At 42.9% G+C, this 16,100-nt stretch overlaps 1 protein-coding gene across 2 annotated transcripts in view; it reads right to left on the minus strand.

Annotated features, from left to right (window-relative positions):
- The window catches only part of Zfp407 (zinc finger protein 407), a 395,146-nt gene that overhangs the window by 106,505 nt on the left and 272,541 nt on the right, over positions 1-16,100 (minus strand). For both annotated transcript variants that reach the window (NM_001427664.1, XM_087592705.1), the window contains 1 exon segment: positions 6,244-6,422. In NM_001427664.1, coding sequence (NP_001414593.1) covers positions 6,244-6,422 — 179 coding nt within the window.

The raw sequence follows: 16,100 nt of genomic DNA on the forward strand, positions 1-16,100 counted from the left end.
CACATTCAGACATGGATATTGAAACACAGATGCCTAACGCATTGCTTACATGTGTAGCAGGCTATGACACATATATCAGTTAAGGGTAACAATAAAAGTGCCTAACACCATAGTTCTGGGAAGGCCTTTCTTGTTACGTGACATATTATTTTGAATACAAAATATGAATTAGGCGAATATATTTTTACAATTTCAAAGCTCACAAAAGAAGAATATCAAAAGGGAAAAAACTCTATTTTTTATTTAAGATAGAAAAACTAAAGAACATTAATTTCACTGTGTACTGTATTCTCAACACAAATATACAGACTTCATTTTATTTTTTTGTAAGATTTTTTTGAACTGCACTGTCGTTCCCTTCTGTAAGAAAGTCATTCAAGAAAAGAGACAGGCAGTGACAAATCAGACAACTCGTGATGGATTAAATCAGGTCCCAGAACAATGAAGAGGGGAAGAGCACAAAGCTGAAGAAACGTTCATAAGCAACCGTGGCACTGTGAGAACAAAATGAAGCCCACATACACCTAACTTTAGAACTGCTATGCTAATATAAAGAAGTACAGCTGACTTACTTGGGACAGAAGGCCAAAAAAAAAAAAAAAAAAAAAAAAAAAAAGGAAAGAAATTGCCGAAGGTAATGTTTTCGGTGAATAAGATAAGATATGGCCTTGTAGACAAAAGAATACAGCCCATACTTCATGTTACACAGAAAACGACTTAAAATGATTCAGAGAATAAGTGCACTGTGAAGCAGCAGAAGAGAGCAACAGATTGGCTGTCAGGGCAGTTTCAGCCCAGGGTCTCATCCCCACTGCTGTGAGCCCATGGCGCATCATGGCGCGCATGGCATGAGAGCTTTGGGCTTCATGGCTGATGGTGAACAGAGTAAGACAGGCCAAGCCATGGAGAAGGCACATGTTCCCCGAGGATGGCCTAAGTGATGCAATTTATCTCTCCCAAGCTTATCTCTTACTTGCTCATTCTTTTGTCAGCCATCAGTGGATAAGCCTACAGTGAAAGCTGGGCGCTTAAGGTCCAGTCTCCTTTACGAATGCAGTGGTCACCTGGGAACAAACTATGGATACACAGATCTTTGTGGGTATTTCATATTCAGACACAGCCTTAGCCTTCAAACAGAAGTAAATTAAAAGCATGAGACAAATTGAAAGTAATGACGTTACGGCATCTCATTTTTATGTGGTGTGTGTTTGCCCAGTAAGTCATAATGCTTACTGGGTACTGGTCAGGTTGGTGAGAACTCTTCCGCACTTCCCCAGTGTTAAGGAGACGCTTGCCCTGAGGCTGTGTAGCACACACTGAGGCGAACATTAAATGTTCTGGATATAGGCACTGTATAAGACAGAGCTGTGTATATTTTCTGTCTTTTTATATAGTTTTAATTTTTAAATAATGTCCTTTGAGGTACAAAGTTTTATTTTGTATCTTGAAGTTTAACTTCTCTCTTTTTTCTTTCTTTTACCATTTGTGCTTTTACTGTCAGAGCCACCAAGTCACTGCGGATCCAAACTCAGACAGACCTAAATACACAATCAGAGGGAAGTCACGGGTCCAATGCTCACAAGGATGCCCTACTGTCTGATGAGGATGTCCAGAAGCGGAAGCACAGACAGGCGATGTACACAGCTGGGACACACAGGCCGTCTGAAAACCAAATTTTAGAACCTGGGCAGGAGGCATGCAAGGTGAGCCTCAGGCACAGTACAGAGTCAGACACTAATTATTAAAGCTATGCACTCATGGAAAGGAAGCGCCATTTTACAGTGCAGGACTCTGCAGAACGTCTCACTCGCTGGTCGGGGCACCGTCTGGGCTGTAACACATGTCCTTCTGCAGCCTCAACTCAATCTTACATAAACATCAGGTAACACAAGTTAAGGGAAATTCCACACAACTGACTGGACTAGATCTGTGCAAGTATCAAAGTCATCAAAGAGAAGCAGTCATGGACCAGGAAAACTAAGACATGACAGCAATGGTAAATGCTGGCCAACAGACAGAGTCTAGTGAAGAGAAAATGAAGGGTGTGACTGAAGAAGTAGGTAAGGTCTGAAAGAGAAGAGAGCACTGCAGTCGGGGCATTAGCATTGCAGTCAGGGCAGCAGCACTGCAGTCGGGGCAGCAGCACTGCAGTTGGGACAGCAGCACTGCAGTCGGGGCAGCAGCACTGCAGTCGGGGCAGCAGCACTGTAGTCAGGGCAGCAGCACTGCAGTTGGGACAGCAGCACTGCAGTCGGGGCAGCAGCACTGGAGTGGGGGCATTTTCCTTGCAGGGCTTTGTTGCTCTATGATGACATCATGACAGCATTTAGGGATGCTGAGTGAATGTTACTATTCTGTACTTTTGTGAGATTTTGTAACTGCTCCATAAAACCTCAGAAAAGTTGTGCAATGATAATTTTACTCATTGCAAATAAAAGTGACTGAATTTTTAAAAAATGTTATATTTTAATAGGTTTCAAAGATTATGAAATATATTTAAATTTTGTAATTTGAAAACTCTATGGTGTTTTCCTTCATTAAACAGGTTCAAGTAAAGCAACAACCTGTTGTGTAGAACTAGTGATAGAGCTCATCAACACCTACAATAAACAGTTCTTACATAAAACCACTTTTAATTGGGATTCAAAACATGTGATGGCATGTAAATTTTTAAAATATAATTATATTGAATACACAGTTGGTAAAAGGTCTATAAAAGTAAGAGCTGCATCAATTACTGGATCAGATTATACTGTCTCCACTCTAACTTACAACAATCAATTTTCCTTTAAACAACAACTCTGTTTCCCTTCTCTTTTCAAAACATTTTTAACTTTCAGAGTCCTGTTCTCAAATGCCATGCATGCGGTCCTGACTAGACCAGAGTGTAACTGTGAGAAGGCAGTTAAGACATAAAGGGCATTTTACTGTGCTCTCTCTCAACTGCTCAGGCCTTGGAGGCGAGTGAGGATCGAGCCTATCTTCTGGGTGAAAAGATGTAAACACCACTTCAGAACTTTCTGTAACCCTGTAGCCAGTAATGAGCCTCTGTGACCACCATCTCTCCGAGAGTGTCTAACTGAGCAAGGTTCTAAAGATTTCCCGGCACTACCTGTCAGTCCTATCAGGAGTTCATGGACAAAGGTTTACTCCCACTGTGCATTCTGTGCTACCGTGAAGCTGAGGAAGGAAATACAGACTGGTGGAGGGAGTGGTCAAAGCTCCATACCTGATACAGGCCACAGCAACACTAGTTCATTTGATTCTACCCTCCCAGTTCTTCTGTATGATATAGGGACATCGAGAAACCACGAAAATATTCACCGTAGTGGATTTAACGATATTGTGCATTTTACTTCCTAATACACATATTCAGATAATATGAATCTGAAATTCCCTACTTTTAAGTTTTACAGGGTAAAATGTGATGACCCAACTTTTCAAAATTCCTTTATACGCAGGATTAGACTATATGGTGGAACATTCGAGAACTTGTCTCAGCCACACTCTAGTTATGTATCCTTAGGCTACGTAACTACTGAAGACCCGTTTTTCGAATCATTATCTGGAACTCATGACCATCAGAGACTTGCTTTTGAAGAGCGAACGGTCTAGTGAGAAGCCTGGCACTATCATTCCTGCTCCTCTTTCTTTGTAATTAAAACGCATAGCTTGATGGTGCGACTGCAGCACTGCCACTGGCCACGGAATAGGAAGCCATCAGGATTCAGTCGGCACAATGATCCACGGTGCTGAGCACAAAAGCGAGGTATTCGGATGCAGTGCCGAAACGCTAAAGACTGTCTACTCTCAAGCACATGAAGCATTAAAGTGTGTAAGGATGTGTCACTGCAGGGTCTCGAAGAAAGGAGAATATTATTTAATAAAGACATGCTGAGGGGCGAACAAGTCTGCTTCCCTGATGAGTAAATCACATTCTCTCATAGACAAACATTCAGAAATCGAGTTTCGTGGGCTGTCAATCATAGCACGGAAGTGAAGGCTGATAGAAACAGCCTTCTGATACTTTTCACTCCTCAACTCAAAGAATGCAGCAGTGCAGTTTATCTAAACTTAGGAACCTGAACAGGCATGCAAACCAGAAAGACAGCAAAGAGCAAGGCCAGTTACCAAAACACCAAAGTTGCCATGCCAGAATGGATCCAGGCGACTGACTGCAGCAGAAGATGCCAGGGCATATACATGGGTTTGGGCGGAACAAAGACTCTTAGCAGCATTTAAATACATGAACTGGGGTCGATGACTGGGTAGATAAAAGATTCCCACCCCTGAACTGTTAATTATTTTAGGAAGTCTTTTGTTAGAGTGAAGAACTAGGAGACTAGAAAACAAGGAATCCAGCCTGAAGGTTAAAAAGAAAAGGAGAGAAGCTGAAAATTATAGACCTGTAAGTCTAGCATCTATATTAGGAAATAAATTTGAGATGATACTCATGGATGGGCTTAATGATACATGTGGAGAAGTACAATTTAATAGCAGTGAGTCAGCATGGACTTACCGAGGCAATCATGTCAGAAAAATTCCTCCCTTTTTATGTTGAAGTAATAATTGGTTTTTGTAAAGGAAAACCAATGAAAAACTGTCAGGTATTTCAGAGTTTCAGACTTTTTCACAAAATAAACTATTGTACAGGATGCCATGACATGTATCAGGTATCAAACTGACAGCGGGCATGAAGGAGCCAGTGGAAACAGAGGGCCAGAGCCCTGGGAAGGGACCGCGTGTGCAAGGCTCTGCAGGGCAGGGCACCCAGACCTGACTTAACCCCAGGAACAGGCCTTGGACGAGCCTGTCTGAGTGTGGAGATCACAAAGACAAAGGCGAGGGAGAACATCAAATGCAATCCAGCATACACCTCAGTAAAGCTAAAAGCTGAAGTCAGTTTAGCGTCAATGTACTGCATTAGTTGTAATTAGAAAGGAAGACAAGAGGGCACAGTGCTGTGATAACGGCCAAAGTCCCCACTCTTCTATTTACAACTCCTGTGAAATAAAGTGGAATAAAGTACATCTCAACAGTATAAAGTCCAACGTAGAAATAATATGAACATCTAGATTTGTAGACACAGCAGGGCAAATTCACAGCATATACCCTATACAGACAATAATTAAAGAACTTTTTAAGCGATTATGTTTTAGTATGTAGAACAAATGAAGAATTAACTTAAGTATGACAAATATAACATAATATAGCAGGCTAACACACTTTGAAATACCACGTCATGGCTCAGTGCTTAGCCTTTCCTGAAGGAGCTCACTGCTGTATCACTGCCTTAAAGAGTCTCCTCTCCTCAGGGAGACGTGTGAGACACAGGAAAGAGGCTGGCCTCGCTCCACCGGGGCTTCGGGGGACTCTGCCTGTGAGCAATGGGTGCTGCCTCGGTAGCATGAGGGGCCAGCACGGCAAACGCACATCTCCACTTCTGCCACTAGAAGTCTTTCTTCTCTGGTCAATCCAGGGAGCCTGGGCTCCCTGTGCCTGCAGTGGGTTTCTTTGACACCATCTTTCTTTGGGCTGGGTTTATAGAAATGTAAGACGTAACGACTGGAGAAAAGAGCTGCAGATAATTTGGTGTGGCTGCCGTATGCCAACCAGACACACCTGCAGCTGTCTCGGGTGCAGTAGATGTGCACCATGCCTACTCCTTGATAGGAGAAGCGGCAGAAGTGCAGACACCCCACAAAAGCAGATGGTGTCGTTGCTTTTGACGAGAGCGAATAATCAACAGTTACAATCAATATGAATACTAAGTAAAGGACAGTGTTTTATGTAGAAGATCACCAGTGAACACCAGGTTAAAAACACACAATCGTGTGCTGCAGATAGGTTAGCTGCTGAGGTAGGGCTACACGAATTGTAGCAAGAGGTATGGCTAAGGATGGAAAAGGAACATTTCATTACTGTAAGAAAACGCACAGATGTATCTCATGATATGTGAGTGTATATATGTATCTGCTTATGCTTTAATATTTGTTAATAACGATGCTCCTCAATAATTTTGTTAGATTTGCATATGTGATTAAAATACAGGTGAAAGGGCTTATTTCCACGTAGAATGGGGAAGGAGCAAGATGAACCTCCATACAAAACCAGAAAGAGACCCCATCAACACTGGATTCCATGGGAAGAAGCCCCAGTACTGTAGGAACAGCATCAGGACCACTGCGCACAATGCACTGAGATCAGTTAAGAACCAAGTGCCTTAATGTTTCCGTTCCTTACCAGCATGCAAGTATGCGAGGTCAGGGTTCTCAATGTCAGGATGCTGCTCCTTCAAGTGGTTCCGGAATTCCACGGGGACATTCGTCCCATAGTCACACTTTGGGCAGTTGTACATCTTGACGCCTTCATGTTTGCCGGTGTGTAAAATGTGTTTGCGGATATTCTCAGCACAGTTTGACCTATCAAGTAAGAAAGGAAATGAGGTCTAATTAGCACCACTCTATGGCAAATGCTGGTCCCGCTCCCCTGCGCAGTCGTAGTGCTCCACGTGCCAGCTTCACATGGTTCGCAGAAGTAAGAAACCCACTTACGATGATGACGGCTCTACAACCAAGGTTCCAGGTCCAAAGGCGGCCTCTGCCTCAGCAATTCACCTCTGAAGAACTAGAGGACAAACCCCACCCTGTGTGTTTAGTATCAATTCGTTGTTACTGCATGAACGCTACTGAATTCAGAGCGCGGGGGAACAAAGCCTTCTCTTCTTAGGCTCTGCCAGGAAAAGCTGTCCCCTCTTCTTATGGTGCTGAGACAGCCTCAGGGTAGAAAGGGAGCTACAAAAGCCCCTCGACTTGCTCTACAGTAGGGCAATGTGTTGACACCACACAGCTCCCTGAGATGGTGGAGTTTCAGACTGGACACTAGTCAAGGCCCCACTAGCCAACGGAAACAGGATGAGTAAGAGAGTAAAACACACATCAAGACTCCTGAAAGACACTGCCAGAGAATGAAACTGCAACCATTCTTAGAAAAATGGCTTCCTGAGTACCTGAGGCTGAGAAGTGATAGAAGAGGCAACGTATGCCGTATAACAGAAGACCAGAAATCACCTACACCACTCAATTACATCACAATGTTTGCCTCTCTCAGAAAGGCTTGTCAGGAAGGTGAGAGGTGAGAGCCAAGAGGTTTACATTACCCGTATCATTCCCATGTGAAGGCAGCAAGCAAGGCTGGACGTTGAGACTGCATGGGTCTCTTTCTATGCACTTCTAAGAGAAGCTGGATCAGGACCCGCATGGCATGGAACAGTGAATGAAAACAGCATGAAGAACAGGACTTCACAGAAAGGGAAAGGGTATTTTCTCCCACTGACAGAATAATAAACATGAAAAAAAGTCGCTCTATGTGAGGGAAAGCTAAAAGAACAGAAAGAAAAAACAATGCCTAACTCTTTCCAAAACACTTCAGAATGTATAGACAGAAAAACCAACACCATGAGAATGGGTGGGAGAGAACAGGGACTACAGAGATGTCCTAGCTACCTCAGGATGACTTGGGGAAGGGCTTGGCCAAGTACTGTTCAATGTCTCTGCATGTAGAATATGCATCAGCTGGTTGACATGTAGACACATTCCATTTCTCCTATAGTCTGCTGATTACCAAACCTGTTTGCCCATTGCTAACCAACAATGAAAAGGAGAAGGAAAGTACCCATGTGTACTGCATTGCCACTGGCCTAGCAAACATGACACAGCCACCCCAGTCCCTGAGGAAAGCCTGCAGCCTAGGACGGTGTGATTTCAGGCTCACACGCTGAAGGCGGCTCCCCAGCGGACTGCTATTCTGGAAGGTGCTGTACACTTTAGCGAGTAGCTCTGCTCAGAGGAACTGGGTCCTTTGTGGCATGCACTAAGAGGGGCTTCACCTTCTCTGTCCCCTTCCCATCTCTCTCCTCTGCTTCCTAATCTCCATGAGCTGAGCATCCGTGTGATGTATGATGTCTGTCCTGGTATGCAATGGTCTGTGACTCTGCAAACCAGGCCCAAAGCAACGCATCTGGCTAGCCTTAGACATTTAACTCTCCAAACTGTGGGCTAAAATTAGTCTTTCTTCCCGCTAAACTGCTTCTTTCAATTATGTTGTACACTGACATGAGATTCTCTACGTAACAGCCTAGTATGTGGTTATGGTTTCTGTGTGGAAAGCCCTTCTGTATTCAAGTACTCCAGAATATTACTTACTACATGGCAAAATTCCAGCACAGCACACAGAAGCAAGGACAGCAGAACCACGTGGATGAACAGACTCATGCCTGACAACACAAATATTACCTTCTGTGTTGGCAAAAATGAAGGAGAACATTTTCTGACTTGTGTAAATACCTGGTGAATTATTTCCAAGTATTCCTGTAGTTTTGGACATCTCCAATTCATTTTCAACAGCAGCAAGGTATCTCCTAACGGCATCACTGTTTATAGACACAGGGGAGAGCAAATGTATGACATCACTACCCTGGCTAACACAGATGGTGCTGGTTTTAGCACAATGAAAGTCTAAAGGGTCTTGAGGTGATAGCTGCTGAATGAACACACCAAATCTCACACGTTTTCCAGCTTCCCTGAATAGAGACCGTGTGTGCTATCTCCGGGTTAAGATCACAGGCCTCATGTCCCTGTCACTAGGAAGACACACACTAACAAGGCTGGGGTTCCAGAGTGAAGAGGCCACGGCTGCTATCTTCATGTGACTTGTATTTCTATGTGAGTGAGTAATGAGCTTTTACCGAGTTTGTCACTCAGATGTCACTGTGCCTGATCTGCACATAAAGCTGCCTGTCACCTCTGTGAGGCTTCTTTCCCCTGTAGACGGGCTGTATGGAGACAGGCCACCATGACTACATGCATTTAAGATGCCCTCTGATTCCCCTGCTAAGAACCACAAAGCAAGCACCTTGAGGATAGAGGAGACACAGACTGAGGGGCCTTTTTGTCCTTGAGCAGTACTCCTCTGGCCTGGACTTCCATTCTCTGAATTCCTTTCCTTTGCCACAAGATTTCTACATAACAAAATGTTCATTACTGTCCCCACCTATCCTTGTGCATCCTGTTTCCTGCAAAGCTAAACATTCTTAGAAATGTGCTAAGAAGTTCTGTGCACACTTCCAATCCTTAGGTGAGCTTTCGGCCTCAAGTGGCCCAGAAGGAGACCCAGGAGACCCTCTCTGGACAAAGAAGACTCCAAAGAAAGACAGCGTAAGCGTCCACCCAGGGACAGAACAGTCTGGGAACTCTGGCTCTGGACCTGCAGGAAGTTGTGCAGTATATGTCCCCCTGTCCCTTGCTACCATTCCAACACAGCAGGCAGCTAAGGAGCAGGTGATAACTTAGGCATGAGGTTAGGCAACCCAGCCTAACACATTGTTTCCAATGTGTGAACTCCAACCCTCTCTATCAGGGCTCTGTGATCTAAGGCAGTTATTTTAATTCTGAGATCCCCTCCTGCCCTTAGCTATGAAATACAGATAAGAGTTAAATTTAAATCATCTGAAGCCTGAATTTGGTCTTCACAGGAAGGCAGGTGCCCAGCTCACAGTTTCATCAGAATCCTAGAGTGGTTCAAAGCTGTCCACAGGTTCAGGTTTGGACTCCGGGGGCAAAGGCGTGTGGCACATGCACTGAGGATCTGGCACACTGTAGGAACCAAACATCACCTGAGACAAACCATTACTTGAAGATCTCATCACAGCGAAGGCCTCTCCATTTCTAAGCTCAAAGGCTCCACCTCCAGTTACAGTGATCTCTACTGTGGAGCAGGAAAGGAATGTTTCTCTACATGACTCTTAAAGCTGAGGTAATCCCTGCGGAGCTGCCAGGACCCAAATCCCAAATACTCTTTTGATAAGAACAACAGTATTTTGAGAGTTTAAAAAACTGCTAGGTGACAGCAGTGCATGCCTTTTGTCCTAGCACTCAAGGCAGGTGGTTCTCTGAGTTCAAGGACAGACTGACTAGTCTGCAGAATGAGTTCCAGGACAGGCATGGCTAAGCAGAGAACCACAAATCTTAAAAGAAAGAAAAGTTACTTGAAATTAATTCGTTGAAACCTCCTTTCACCCATCCAATGCATTCTAAGCAAACTCACCCTCAGGGCCTCTGGGTTTACTCCTATACATAAACAGCCCCCCAATCAATCTTAGATGCTTTAAACACTTTAAAACATTAATTAACTGTGCATGGATTCCCCATGCTACAATGTGTGCATGTATCTGTGTGTATGCTTGTGTTTGTGCACATGCATGTGGGTGTGCATGCAGATGCATGTGTGGGCCTGTAAGTCAGAGGACTTCTCTACCTAACCCATATACATCTTGATCATACAAGTAATCAAACTAAGGCTCTCAAATATGTCAGCCAGCACTTTGACCTTCCAAGCCACTTCACTGACACATAAACCACTGAGTCCAACTTGTGGCTGTCTAAGTATGAGGAGGTATGATACAGCTTTAAAGAAAATGTAGTCTTACTTTTGTTGAATATAGGCTTTTGTAGTAGGATCTGATGGTTTTTTGGATTTACTCGGTTTCTGCTGTTATGTCTGTCTTTTCATTTCTGATTTGTTAATTTGAAAATTGTCTCTGTGTCGACCTGTCAGTCTGGCCAAGGGTTTACCTATCTCAAAGGACCAGCTCCTGGTTTTGTTGATTCTTTGTATAGTTCTTCTTTCTACTTGGTTGATTTCAGCCCTGAGTTTGTTTATTTCCTGCCGTCTACTCCTCCTGGGTGTATTTGCTTCTTTTTGTTCTAGAGCTTTTAGGTATGCTGTCAAGCTGCTGATGTATGCTCTCTCCTGTTTCTTTTTGGAGGCACTCAGAGCTATGAGCTTTAGCTCTTAGCACTGCTTTCATTGTGTCCCAAAAGTTTGGGTATATTGTGCCTTCCTCTTAATTAAATTCTAAAAAGTCTTTAATTTCTTTCTTTATTTCTTCCTTGATCAAATTGTCATTGAGTAGAGCTTTGCTCACCTTCAATGTGTATGTGGGCTTTCTGTTGGTTTGGTTGTTACTAAAGATCAGACTTAGTGCAGACTGATCTGACAGGATGCAACAAAACTGGAAAATCTGGATGAGATGGACTATTTTCTAGACAGATACCAGGTACAAACTTATATGAGGATTAGATAAACCATCTGAACAGTACCATAACCCCTAAAGAAATAGAAGCAGTCATTGTTAAAAGCCCCCCCCCCCAAAAAAAAGCCCAGGACCAGATGGGTTTAGTGCAGAATTCGATCAGACCTTCAAAGAAGACCTAATACCAATACTCTTTAAACTATTCCATAAAATAGAAACAGAAAAAATACTACCCAATTCCTTTTATGAAGCCACAGTTACTCTTATATCTAAACCACACAATGACAACAAAGAAAGGAAACTTCGGACCAATTTCCCTTATGATTATCAACGCAAAAATACTCAATAAAATTCTTGCAAACCGAATCCAAGAGCACATCAAAACAATCATCCATCCTGATCAAGTAGGCTTCATCCCAGGGATGCAGGGATGATTCAATATATGGAAATCCATCAACATAATCCACTATATAAATAAACTCAAAGATAAAAACCACGTGATCATTTCATTAGATGCTGAGAAAGCATTTGACAAAATTCAACATGATAAAAGTCCTGGAAAGATCAGGAATTCAAGGCCCATACCTAAACATAGTAAAAGCAATATACAGCAAACCAGTAGCCAACATCATACTAAATGGAGAGAAACTTGAAGCAATCCCACTAAAATCAGGGGCTAGACAAGGCTGCCCACTCTCTCCCTACTTATTCAATATAGTAATCAAAGTCCTAGCCAGAGCAATCAAAAGGGGGTCAAAGGGATACAAATTGAAAAGGAAGAAGTGAAAATATCACTATTTGCAGATGATATGATAGTGTACTTAAGTGACCCCAAAAGTTCCACCAGAGAACTACTAAACCTGATAAACACCTTCAGCAAAGTGTCTGGGTATAAAATTAACTCAAATAAATCAGTTGCCTTCCTCTACTCAAAGGATTAAGCAGGCGAAGAAAGAAATTAGGGAAATGACACCCTTTACAATAGTCACATATAACATAAAATACTTTGCTGTGACTCTAACCAAGCAAGTGAAAGATCTGTATGATAAGAACGTCAAGCCTCTGAAGAAAGAAATAAAGAAGATCTCAGAAGATGCAAAGACTTCCCATGCTCATGGATTGGCAGGATTAATACAGTAAAGATGGCCATTTTGCCAAAGCAATCTACAGATTCAATGCAATCCCCATCAAAATTCCTACTCAATTCGTCAAAGACTTAGAAAGAGCAATTTTCAAACTCGTTTGGAATAACAAAAATTCCAGGATAGCAAAAATTATTCTCAACAATCAAAGAACTTCTGAGGGAATCACCATCCCTGACCTCAAGCAGTATTACAGAGCAACAGTGATAAAAACTGTATGGTATTGGTACAGAGACAGGCAGGTAGATCAGTGGAACAGAGTTAAAGACCCAGAAATGAACCCACACACCTATGGTCACTTGATCTTTGACCAAGGAGCAAAAAACCATCCAGTGGAAAAAAGATAGCATTTTCAACAAATGGTGCTGGTTTAACTGGAGGTCAGCATGTAGAAGAATGCAAATCGATCTATTCTTATCTCCTTGTACAAAGCTCAAGTACAAGTGGATTGAGGACTTCCACATCAAACCAGATACACTGGTCCTAATAGAAGAGAAAGCGGGCAAGAGCCTGGAACACATGGGTACAGGGGGAAATTTTCTGAGCAGAACACCAATGGCTTATGCTCTAAGTTCAAGAATTGACAAATGGGATCTCAAAATTGAAAAGTTTTTGGAAGGCAAAAAGACACTGTCAATAGGACAAAATTGCAATCAACAGATTGGGAAAAGATTCTTACCAAACCTACATCCAATAGAAGGCTCATATCCAATATATACAAAGAACTCAAGAAGTTAGACTCCAGAGAACCAATAACCCTATTAAAAAATGGGGTACATAACTCAAAAAGAAAAAAAACTCAACTAAGGAATAGCAAATGGCTGAGAAGCACCTAAAGAAATGTTCCATACACTTAGTCATCAGGGAAATTGCAAATCAAAACAACCCTGAGATTCCACTTCATATCAGTCAGAATAGCTAAGATCAAAAACTCAGGTGACAGCAGATGCTGGCGAGGATGCGGAGAAAGAGGAACACTCCTCCATTGTTGGTGGGATTGCAGACTGGTAAAACCATTCTGGAAATCAGTCTGGAGGTTCCTCAGAAAATTGGACATTGAACTGCCTGATGATCCAGCTATACCTCTCTTGGGCATATACCCAAAAGATGCCCCAACATAAAAAAAAGACACGTGCTCCACTATGTTCATCGCAGCCTTATTTATAATAGCCAGAAGCTGGAAAGAACCCAGATGCCCTTCAACAGAGGAATGGATACAGAAAATGTGGTACATCCACACAATGGAGATTCTCAGGTATACAAAAAACGACTTCATGAAATTATTAGGCAAATGGGTGGAATTTGAAAATATTCTCAGTGAGGTAACCCAGTCTTAAAGGAACACACATAGTATGCACTCACTGCTAAGTGGATATTAGCCCGAATGCTAGAAATACCCAAGATACAGTTCACAGACCACACGAAGCTTAAGGAAGACCAAAGAAAGCATGGCTGCTTCAGTTCTTCTTAGAAGGGGAACAAACTACTCACAGGAGGAGTTATGGAGACAAAGTGTGGAGCAGAGACTGAAGGAAAGGTCATCCAGAGGCTGCCCCACCTGGGGTTCCATCGCATATGCAGACACCGAACCCAGACACTATTGCGGATGCCAAGGAGTGCTTGTTGGGAGAGCCTAGTATAGCTGTCTCCTGAGAGGCTCTGCCAGAGTGTGAGAAATACAGAGGAGGATACTGGCAGTCACCCATCAGACTGAGCACAGGGTCCCCAGTGGAGGAGTTAGAGAAAGGACTGAAGGAGCTGAAGAACAACAATACCAACCAACCAGAGCTCCCAGGGACTAAGCCACCAACCAGAGAGTACACATGGAGGGACCCATGGCTCCAGCAGCATATGTAGCAGAGGACGGTCTTGTTGGGCATCAATGGGAGGAGAGGCCCTTGGTCCTGTGAAGGCTTGATGCCCCAGTGTAGGGGAATGCCCGGGTGGGGATGCAGTTGGAGTGTGTGGGTGGGTCAGGGGAAGGGGGGATGGGATGGGAATTTGCAGAGGAGAAACTGGGAAATGGGATAACATTTGAAACCTAAATAAAGTCACTGTTCAATAAAGGAAAAAGACAATGTATCCTCCCTTCCCTAGAGGCTTTCAACTAAGAATGTAAGTAAGTTTAACTGCATTAGTTATGGCTTGTTGTAAGATAACATCATAACCAAAACGGTTCATTTCACTTATACTTCTACATCACAGTCTGTCATCAAAGTCAGTGCAGAGGCCTGGAGGAGGAGTTGCGGTCATGGACCGGTGCTGTCTATCGTATCACTCCCTCATGGCTTGCTGAGCCCCAGGACAGTCTGTGCAGCTGTGGCACCACACACAATGCACTGGACCCTTCTACCTCAATCACTAATTGAGAAAAATACCTCACAGGCTGTCCTAAAGGCCAGTCAAGTGTGCTTCCCTTTTCTCAGATAACGTTAGCTTCTGTCAAGTTGACAAACAAACAAATGAACAAAAGATAGGACAATTAGTCGTTGTCACTCTAAGCCAAGCAGTACTGTTAAACATAGCCTTCCCTTTCTTGCTTATCCGCAGGATGCCATGTTAATCTCAACATCACAATATAAAACATGGTGTATCTTCAAAAGCCCATGGTATTTAAAAATTAAAATACTTTAAATGTTCCGTCTCTTTAATACATGCAAATTCTCTCTCAAAGTTCAAACCCCCTCTTAAATGTCCAATGTCTCTCTAAAATACCCAACATCTTTCTAAAATGTCCAGTCTTCTTAAAGTTTCAAAGACTTTAAAAGGTCAGGTGCTCACTTGTGAACTCCTGTAAAATCAGAAACTCTTGCTAAAAAAAATTTTTTTTTACCTTCAAGAAAGGAAACCTGGGACACCGTCACAATCCAATCAGAGCAAAGCAAAGCCTAACTGTAAATATCTCCACATCCAATGTCTGGCTTTCACTCATGATCTTATGGGCTCCAAGGGGAATGGGAGCCAAACTTCTCAGGCTGGGCCCCTCCACAGCTGCTGCCGCCCTTGTGTGTCTTCACTTGGCACTAACATCTCTAAACCCAGGGTTCTGCTGCAATTGGGTTGCACCTTCTCCAACTGCCTCTCTGTGTACATGTTCACAGACCTCCGTCCTGGGGCTTCTACTGTATCTGTTACAGGAGAAGATGTTGGCTGTTTTTTATATTAAAGGAGAGATTTTAAGTTTATGTCAAGGAAGAAATTAAGAAAAACAATGTACTTTTGGAAATTATATTTATGAAATCACCACCATCAAGTGAAGAGGGAGGGCTTAAAAGTAATGACTAGGGGCTGGGGATTTAGCTCAGTGGCAGAGCGCTTACCTAGGAAGCGCAAGGCCCTGGGTTCGGTCCCCAGGTCCGGAAAAAAAGAATCAAAAAAAAAAAAAAAAGTAATGACTAATCTCAACAAGGTGAAAAGGATGATCCACAAGACTTCACAAGGAATTCCACATGGATGGTGTCATTTACCTCAAAAATTGGACAAGGACTCATAAGTGATTTAAATGAATATAGGCACTAAATATCTACGGAATGGACCAAACTGTATAACAACCAAGTGTGAAATTGAGCTAAATCACCCTAAACAGAGTATTCAAAATTGAGAAAGTTTGGAGTGGAGACGCAGCATTTATAAGTATAGCAAATGAGGAAGATTATCCAGGTATAGCGTGTGTGTGTGTTTGCATATATAACTATTATTTTAAATGGCACTGTTACTTTGGACTACTGCTTGCCCAAATTATAAAATAAACACGAACTCTCTCTTTCTCTCTCTCTCTCTCTCTCTCTCTCTCTCTCTCTCTCTCTCTCTCTCTCTCTCTCTCTCTCTCTCTCTCTCTCCCTGCAGAGACTCTGCATTACTCTATC

The sequence above is a fragment of the Rattus norvegicus genome, chromosome 18 (genome assembly GCF_021556685.1).
Source record: "Rattus norvegicus strain SHRSP/BbbUtx chromosome 18, alternate assembly SHRSP_T2T, whole genome shotgun sequence".
In the NCBI taxonomy this organism is placed as follows: domain Eukaryota; kingdom Metazoa; phylum Chordata; class Mammalia; order Rodentia; family Muridae; genus Rattus; species Rattus norvegicus.